The sequence below is a fragment of the Xenopus tropicalis genome, chromosome 5 (assembly GCF_000004195.4).
Source record: "Xenopus tropicalis strain Nigerian chromosome 5, UCB_Xtro_10.0, whole genome shotgun sequence".
NCBI classification, from domain to species: Eukaryota; Metazoa; Chordata; class Amphibia; order Anura; family Pipidae; genus Xenopus; species Xenopus tropicalis.
In genome coordinates this window covers 132,756,195-132,765,743 of record NC_030681.2, presented here as the reverse complement: position 1 = coordinate 132,765,743, position 9,549 = coordinate 132,756,195, and the positions used below count along the sequence as shown (strand labels likewise).

At 36.9% G+C, this 9,549-nt stretch overlaps 1 protein-coding gene across 1 annotated transcript; it reads right to left on the bottom strand.

Annotated features, from left to right (window-relative positions):
- Positions 1 to 454: 454 nt before the first annotated feature.
- LOC100493953 (lymphotactin) lies at positions 455 to 6,133 on the bottom strand. The gene is made up of 3 exons (XM_002939918.5): positions 5,998 to 6,133; positions 3,234 to 3,351; positions 455 to 1,821 (listed from the first exon to the last, which is right to left on the bottom strand). Exons 1-3 carry the CDS (start codon positions 6,062 to 6,064, stop codon positions 1,659 to 1,661), a joined length of 348 nt encoding a protein of 115 aa, XP_002939964.1. The 5' UTR covers positions 6,065 to 6,133; the 3' UTR covers positions 455 to 1,658.
- Positions 6,134 to 9,549: the final 3,416 nt, after the last annotated feature.

Genomic DNA, 9,549 nt, shown 5'->3' with positions numbered 1-9,549 from the left:
TGCCTAAATGGTGCTTAAAGGTTGCACCCTATAATTGTATAACAACAGCATGGTGATATACCCTAAATATATTGTATTGCAACCGTATCTAGTAGAATTAAGTCTAAAGCAACTGGACTTTTCTGGTTTCCAGTTGCTTTACTAGATATTGTATATCATGAGCTGGATGAATGGAAATCTTTATAGAGTTACTGCAGCAGCCAGACTTCCTTCATCCCAAGGGCAAAAAGGTGCCAACAAATCCCTCAAGTAAGGGCTGGGATAAAATATTGGACTAGAGGGCCTGGGGGTGGTCTCAATCCCAGAAGAAAAATTAACAGGTGACAGAAGAACAGATAGAACGGGTAGTGCCTGGGGCACAATTAAAATAGAAGAATGTAGTGTAGTGTGTATGATGTAGTATAGACACTAATGTTTTATTCACATGAAAAAAAAAACATTTGCCAGATGAACACTTGATACTAATGAATGATTTATTATAAAGTTTTTCTTGATCTTATATTAAAATAATAATACATTTATAACAATGTATACAAGTTATTTTGTTTTAACTTGGTTTCAATAAGCCATTGCTACTTACATTAGGAACATACTATAAATCTATTGGTTTAAGTCTACAAATAAAAGGTATTTCCCTTTGTTCATGGATATGATTGGATTCTAGTCTCCAGCCAACCAACCTAGAAGCATTGCTTCTGTTCTGCACACTTTTCATATGTCTGAATAAACTCTTGATATCTGCTGGAGCACAGCCTACAGGGTAACACCAAAGGGCAGATTTATCGAGTTTGTGAAAGAAAGTGGGAAAATAAATAAAAAAAAGTTAATAGAGACAATTCTTACCAGCTTTTACTTGCCACGTTTTTTCTGGCAAATTCTGGTAACTTTTCTGGCAACTGGGGGATTTTTTTCTTTAATAAATTCCGACTATTCATGATTATTAAGATTATTCTCAAGTATCATGAAAAAAATGCAAACTTGAATTTTTATAAATCGGCCTTTAATATAAAGAGCTTAAATGTGTGACGAATTTCTAAAAAATACCATTATCACCCACTATGCCCATCCTTGGCCCCTTTCACATTGACCTACAGATCTGGTTATTATCATGTGTGGCACAAATACCAAAGCAGCTCCTATGGTATAGCTGATACTAGCTAATACAAATTAATACCTGAAGGGATGTGTCCAGAAATTTATAGATACAAAAATATAAATATATTGAGAAACCTGTTCCAGCCAGAAACAATATGGCTACCAAGACAAAATGGTCTCCCTTTCTTTGGTTTTCTGTGTAAGGTTAAAAGAATAGTTGTTTAACAACATACAATAACTCTGTAATAATGTACTAATATCCTCTACATCAGATGCAGGAATGCTATAGAATATGTTGCAGGAAATGTTTAGATAGAAACAAATATCTGCCCAAAGGGGACTCATTGGCCACAGAGCAGATATCTTTTACAGATCACTTCTTTTCTTTCTTCCTACTAACCAATCTAGCCCTGTGTGTTTAACAAATGCAAAATTCACAATACTACATAATACATGCGGTAATACTGGACTTATTTAATGATAGAGAGAGTCACAGCTTAGTTACTGGCTTAATTATGGTGTGAAACAAATCTGAAACAATCTGAGGAACTTAAAGGTCGTTCTTAAGGAGTGCTCTTGCTCTTTGCTTTTCCATTCTTCTTTTTCTTGGTCCTTTTCTTTGGGTTTGATCCTCTTGGCTTCTTAGTTTTGAGACATTGCACAGCCTGTTTCACCCAAGGTTGTTCAGGATTTGCACAGATTGTTATATTCTTTTGGGTAGTGAACCTGGTGAGGACAATAGATTAGTATTAGTAAATATTATCATGGAACATCAGCAGCTGAGGTAGTGAAAGAGCCACAACTCCTACAGCCTTTCATTTGTTCTGCATAAAAAGAACAGTAGGAAGGTAGCCATACTGTGGTGGCCTCTTATACACTCTCTGTCCATTTGGCCCATGGGCTAATCAGTCTTAGAGAGTATGTGGTCAGCCCATAAGGTCACCTTAAGAGCTGGGTAAAAGAAATCAACAGATTTCTGGACTTATAAGTCAAAATCTTGTCATTAATCATTTTGTCAGGTTCAAAATAATGTGAGCCAGTAGACCAAATAAGAATTCACCCCATATGTTAACCATAGCTATTCTTCAGGCCTGGCCATGTTGGGGGGGAACTATTTAGCAAGAGCGGCCCATTAGCAAGAAAGGAAAAATGAAGTGTATTTCAATATCTATGATATCATGGGATATTATTAGGACCTCCAATGTTAAACTACATTCTCAAAGTGGTTGAATATCTGGATGGACACAGGGGCCTCATTTTTGTGAAGAAAACTAAGGGTTCTTAGTTTATAGAACACAACTATAAACCTGGGTTTCTAATAAAGACATCCTTGATAACATGATGGTAGAATACATGCACATTCTTATAAAGCATAAACAATAAATTCCTTATGTAACTTGTTACATACACAAAGGTCACTGCATTCATAGTAATAAGCATCTACTGCAGGGGTAATAAACAATTTTGGTGGTATCAGAAACATTTCTCTTGATGAATGTTTTGCAGTGTCAGACTTTCCATGTAAACTGGGATACACCAGTCTGGTAAGTTTTTTAGCCTGAGTGTGCAAGGTGTGAAACTGTATGCCAATTCATAAATAACCACTTAATTACCATTTTGTTTTTATTTTATTAAACTAGTGATTGTCAGACTTTTTAAGTTCAATCCCCCTTTGAATTTACAACCTTTGGTAAAGGGCCCCTTGATTGTACAACCTTTGGTTACGGCTCCCCTTAACACATGAAATGAGTACAGATATAGAAAAATATTGGTGTATCAGGCATTCAGCTAAAAAACGTGGGGGCATCTGGGCACTTGCAATTGAGACCTCCCCTGCCACTGCTCGGAGCCCCCGAAGGAAGCCACACATTTTGGAAACCACTGGATTAAATACTGATATTAGTTGTATCTTGAGAGTATATCTTTCTACTTATTTTTGCACTAGGATGCTAGCAAATAAAAAGCCATTGCTATTTGTTTAGTTATATTGAAGATTTGGTATTTTGGCAAAACTTGCTCCATCAGTATATGAGCCAGATGTATACCTGTTACTGGAAGGGACAATCACAGACAATGATTTGCCTGCAATTATATACTGAGTTTCTGTTGGTAAAGGAACAGTTTCCACTCATACTTACATGATGGCTGCAACTGGAGAAGTTTGCTGGACATAGCTTTTCAGCATTTTACATTTAATTTTGTTCATCAATTTCGTTTCCAGGCAGATCTTTCCAAAAATTAATTCACCTCCTTGTCCTGCAAATATAGGGGAAAAAACATAAATTATAAATGGTAGCTTGTAAACAAAGGAAACAATAGGATTTTAACATATTATACAAGTGGAGAGGGGCTGATTTATCCAAGATTGAATGGGAAATCCTATCCATTTAGAATTTAGATTATTTTATTCAGTGGCGTAACTATAGAGGAAGAAGTCCCCTCTTGGGGATACAGGGTCAGTTTCCACTGGGCCCCTCTAAAGATTTTTTGGCTGGGGGGCTGGCATGGGATAGTTAAACCACTGATTCTATTCTGTCACAATCTATAGATCTAGCTGAAAGGAGCATTTGATTGATTCAATCAAAATTCTTATTTAACATTGTTCAGGATGCCAGTTGATCTCTCGGATCCCCCCCAAAAACTGACCAGGTATTGAATTCTATTGTAGCCTATGGCCAATGCTACCTTTTCTCTTTTTAAAATATTGATATTGATCAAAGCTGCTTTCATCATTTAAATCTGATTGATCTATAACAATGACCCTTATGGACCAATCATTCCAAAGGGTCAGTAATAAAGCTGTCCCTTGGACTTTGGTATAAAATACTTACAATCATTCTGAAGGAATTTTCAGATGTTGAGTCTTTTATTTATTCATTTTGATGTTAGTGCATTTTTAACTTTCAAATAAACACATTTTTATATGATCGAGCTTGGAACGCTTCTCTCTTGCTGTTCTTAGTACAAATCCTATTATTCTTATTTCGCCTAGGCCTGGATATTGACTTTTGAGCTCTTACTGTTCAGTTACGAAGCAGAGACTGTCTGGCTAATTACTCATTTCTCTAGATATAACCGCAAAATTGCCACAATGAATTTACTTTAGCAAAAAATTCCACCCAGAATTTGTATGTCATATTTCGTCACAGGAGTTTTCACGCAGTAGAGGTTTGCATTAGATTTAGTGACCATTGCATTTAGCACTTTCACCTATATGTGCAGGAACGCCTGCCTTACACGCAGAGTTTCAAACCCTTCAGACCACATACGGTGCTGCTTGCTATATCTGAACAGAATTGTGGTTAGACAGAAACCTTAAAGATTTGAGGACTTTTTGCTGTAGTGTATCTGGCATGCCAATTAAAAAAAAAAAACATTTTGGTGCTGTGAATGTAAATTTAATATTCTTAGCATCTTTCCATAATACAGTAATTGAAAATGTGTAATTGTTTAAAATCTATGTGCTAATGGTTTACAATACAGTATATTGTGTTATGTAACAAACTGTAATTCATCTATATGTTTATAGACAGCATAAAGCTCGTAGAACACATTTATCAATTAAAATGTATATATATATATATGTATATAAAGAAATAAAAAGGTCCAGACTCATTTAAATGAGACTGGACCTTTTGTTTCTTTCTATATGTATTGTCCGTGAGTTCGGACTAAGTCTTGTACTGGTACGTTAGCTCCACTTCAGTTTGTACAATTATATTTATATATATATATATATATACATACACATAATAAACATTGATGGGTGAGAATATTAACCTTACTATAGCTATCATTCAGTAAACCATCTCCAGATATAATTATTAATTTTAGCTGAGCGGCACTAGAGCAGACTGACGTTCAGCTGGTTAAGTCCTCTTTCACAACAGTGTTTACTTGTGTGTACCCCCTGCCCTATATATATATATATATATAGTTATAGAAAAGAACCGCTCCACACAGGACTTATAATCAACAAAATATTTATTACAGCAAATAACAACGACTACTATATATACCATAACATATATATATATATATATATATATATATATGGCCTACACTTAAGGCACTGTGTGGTACCACCAAACACAGATGAAGCTAAACTTTAGGTGGGTCCAGGTGCTGTGAGAACCAGCCATACAGGGAAAAATATGCTCTGTTAATTGATGCTTTCCCTTGTGGCAGGGTGTATAAATAATTTACTGCGGAGGGACACATTAATAAATGCTCATATATAAGAACCCTTAGGCCATCCAAAACAAAAAAATATATAATATTAAATGCTGTGCTAATTATGTTGAGGTAGGCTGCCTATCTCTGAGCATATTGCAAGGTACATGTTGGAACCAGGCATACACAGAATCCTAAAGAAAATATTTATACAAATATCCAACTCATCCAACTCATTATGACGTATTGGGCAATAACTCTTTGACTGATGGTTTAAAGAATGATCTTACCATATCTTCTCCACTGTTTAATTTAGTCTTTCTAAATGACTATGAGTCCTTCTCATAAATTCATAATATTTTCTGGATTTGTCTTCATATGGATGTAAGTAGCTTTGATTTAGAAATATCATCTTAAACCATGTTAATTCATTGATTAATGACACATGGGGTAGCATTTAGCCCCAGGGTAAAAGGTAAAGGCAAAGAATTGTCTCTGAGAAGAGACAGTCTCCAATGATGGTCCCTAGGACTTCAGTGGTCCAAGGGAGTGCGACAGCTCTAATTCAACTGTAATGCAAAAAAATGGATGCACAACTATTTTTGTGCCTTCAGATAGAATAAAAAATTCCCATTGCATATACACAATTAATAGACAATATTGTTTTAGCAGTTTAGTTGTATGCTACACAGGACAGATAGATGCAAATCTACATACACTGTAGCTCACCTTGAGTTTCTGCTGTCAGTAAAACCATCCCGAGACCAATTAAAAGTGCCATAAACAGGAGCTTCATGTCTGTGTTTGAGTAAGAACAGACTAAAAGACCGGTTGTGGTACACGACTGATTTTATGGTATTTGCGAGTAATATTCTTTGACAATTAAGAAGAGGGAGATGGAAAAAATGACATGCATATAACAGGTATGAAAAGACCCTCCTCTTTTGTGCAGCCCCTAAAGGACGAAGTGGGAGGGTTAGGAATATTATAATTCAACAGTGGACTGCTACATACAAGGCAGTGGAAACCTCAAAACCCCAAACCGTTCTTTCTGTAGTGGAAACTTAAGGTTCACACTCTTTGATCTTCGTCTCTTGAAACTTTTGTGCTGGGAGAACAAGCTGAAGTAGAAAGTAGTAAATGTAACCACTTACAGAATGTAATAGAAGTGTAACAGCAGGCCATGTTTACTAAAGAGTATGAGGGGCTTCTATAACTCTACCACCCAACTATAGGTACTATAGTAACTGCACAACACACACACACTGAATATACCTGGGGAGGTATAAAAAGAGGTATCTAAGGAATACTTATCACTCCTGAAGAATCGAGCTGGGGAAAAAAGCTCCCACTCTTTTTATTTGAAGTGGTCAGTTGTTTGTGTAAGCAACTAGGCTTACTATTCCCATGGGCAGTCTAGACTTTTTTTTTATGGACTGTGTTTTACAGACAACTTGTTGTTTTTCATGTCCCCCTCACTTACCTTTTCTGCACTTACACTCCCACAAGATCAAGGAGGAGCACATCACTAGTCAGTGTCGGACTGGGAACCCAGGGGCCCACCAGAAAACCGTAGACCCTAGGCCCACTTTCCCAATTATTTTTCCTCCTTTACTCACCCAATCTCTTCATTCTCCTAGTCTATTTTATTTACATGCTAGCTTCTATTCTTCCATCTATTTCTCCTCTTTGTTCCCATTCAGAAATAGGGAATGATAATGAAACAGGCCAAATGGTCAGGAGCAGGAGGGCCCACCTACACCTCCCGGTGGGCCAGTTCAACACTGTCACTAGTGCAGAGAATGAAATAGTTCTCACCTTGCCTTGTGACAGGAGCAGCACTGGTTATAAATGTATGCAGTCTGACTGAGACTACTAAGATGTTTGCATTCATTTCTATGTTTGTATGGAGTTGCACATAAGTCTTTACAGTTTTGTAGAGGAGCTGAGACTTGTGCATCACATCCTGTGTAACTAACCTCTTATAAAAAAAGATTTTTGCTTTAAAACCTCAATGTATATTGTTTAGAAATTCCCTTTGACAATTGTGGCAAGTATTATAGTTCTTTAAATGCAACCAAGTTTCAGCTTTGCAATGTGGCTCCTGGTGATTTAGGTACAAAACCAGAAAACAATGTGTAACAAAATTGTCATTCAGACGGCGAAATTCACCATTTTTTACACAGCTTTTAAAAACATTTTTTCAGTTGATATTGTTTTACACAGCATAATAAATAGGTCCTTTAGAACCAATGAATGTGAATTGTCTTCTTCTGAGCATGCTGTTTAACCAGGTATATTCAGTCTTTTTCATCCTTTCTCATTAGGCTTCTCACAAGCACTTAGTAGTCTATTTAACTTGAGTTCACAACAAGAGGGCTGATTCACTAAAGAGCGTTAAAACGTGCGTTATTTATAGTATGCCTTAAAAAAAAAATTTCACTTTAGTGAATCAGCCCTAAGGTGTGTTTGAGTGCATCTTGATCTGTAAATAACAGCAGGCCTATTCCTTATACTGTCAAAGGGAAAAAAGAGATGAGATAATTGGTTTGTTGCGTCTTGTATCATTGTCTATCCCTCTAGATTTTACATGGTTAAAGCACTGAGAGGTTCAAAAGGGTTGTGTAACTAATTTTGCCAGCCCTGGGTTCCAGAGGCAGATCTTTTTCCACTTTGATGTGGCATGGGGTGTTTTTATTTATTTATTTATTTATATTGCATGCTTTCCCTCTACCCTGAAAATTGCATGCTCTTCTTCCCCTATCATTACTCCAGTAGTAGTGCTATAGATATGTTAGAGACATCATGCCAACTGGCCTATTAAATGACTTCCCCAAGCAGAGTTGATGTCACCAGTGGAAGGGGGCACCAAGCAAAGACTAGATGCTCTGGGTAGGGGATAGGGCATTACCCTGCTCACCTATACAAACTTTACACATACTGTACATACTTCATTTACATTACTTCAACATGACATACTGTATGAGTTTCAATAGAAGAAACAACAGAATAATATGACAGTTTTGTAATGTTTTCTCATTTTAAAGTCAGTTCCTCAACTACATTTTTTTTGTAATTGCATTAGCTGCCTGGAGAGGGTCCTGTCACCATTCATTCTCCAAATAAAGCATTTTACCCTGTGAGGCTGAACTGATGGCTGGCATTTCAATCAGGTAACTAAGTGTTCTTCGATTTCGTTTTTGGTAAACATATATTACACCCAATACAGAACTATAATAATAATACCCCATGAAGCCCTGAGGATCTAGTCTCAGAAAGGTGTTTTGCCTATAACAACTGCTTTTGGTGACTTCTTATCGCCAACATTCAAAGTTAGTTTAGGCGATACATAAACAAGAAATAGACAGGTAAGAATTATACTTGGGCATTGAACCCAGGTCCTCAGTATCCTTTTATTTGGAATTTCATGGCAAATTGTGCTAAATGACATTATGCACAGGCATGTCCTCAAACCAGTTCCAACATTTCTGTTTCCATGTGCGCAGCCATCTTGCATGCAGGGCAGAAAGGTAAAGAGCACTGTGCAGATAGTACACCCTCCATTAGAGGGGGCCACGGGACCATTATGACCAGGTGGAGAAAATTGTCTATAGAATTCATGCACCAAATGAGGGCAGATTAGGGACATGGACACTGTAACGTGAAGCGGTTAAATTTGGTTCTGAAGTAGCTTATCTGAAGTAGCTACAGGATGCAAGATTCCCAGTTGTCAGAGAGGTTAATCGGTGAGTTAGGCTTTCAGAACTGCCCCAGTGTCATACAGTCCATATATGTTCACCATGCTGAGTCTTCTCAAGCTGAGATGGAGCTTTGTCATTAGGTCATTAGTATACTGTCAGGGACACTCTGCCTTTTTTGGGGGTAATGGTCGGACCAAGGAGTAAGCAATATTTAGGAGAGCAGGCAAACTCCAAATTCAAACTAAATTTGGGTGCAATGCCCGAGTATAGGTCCTGCATGTGCTGTTATCTGTTATATTACTTGATCTTCCGGATCCTGGCTCTCCTGCTTGAATATTCAACTCCCTGCCTGGCAAGTCAAATGTTCAGAGAATGTATGGCTGTTTTTAATGAATGATGTATGTATATATAACTTTATTTATAAAGCGCTACAAGAATACGCGGCTCTGAACAATCTTACAATGTACAAAAGTACAGGCAGGGAGGACAAGTATTATAATTAATACAATAAATAATTATAAATAAACAGAGATTAAATTTTTGAAGAAATTTTGAGAATTTTCAGGGATAGAGTTCTAGA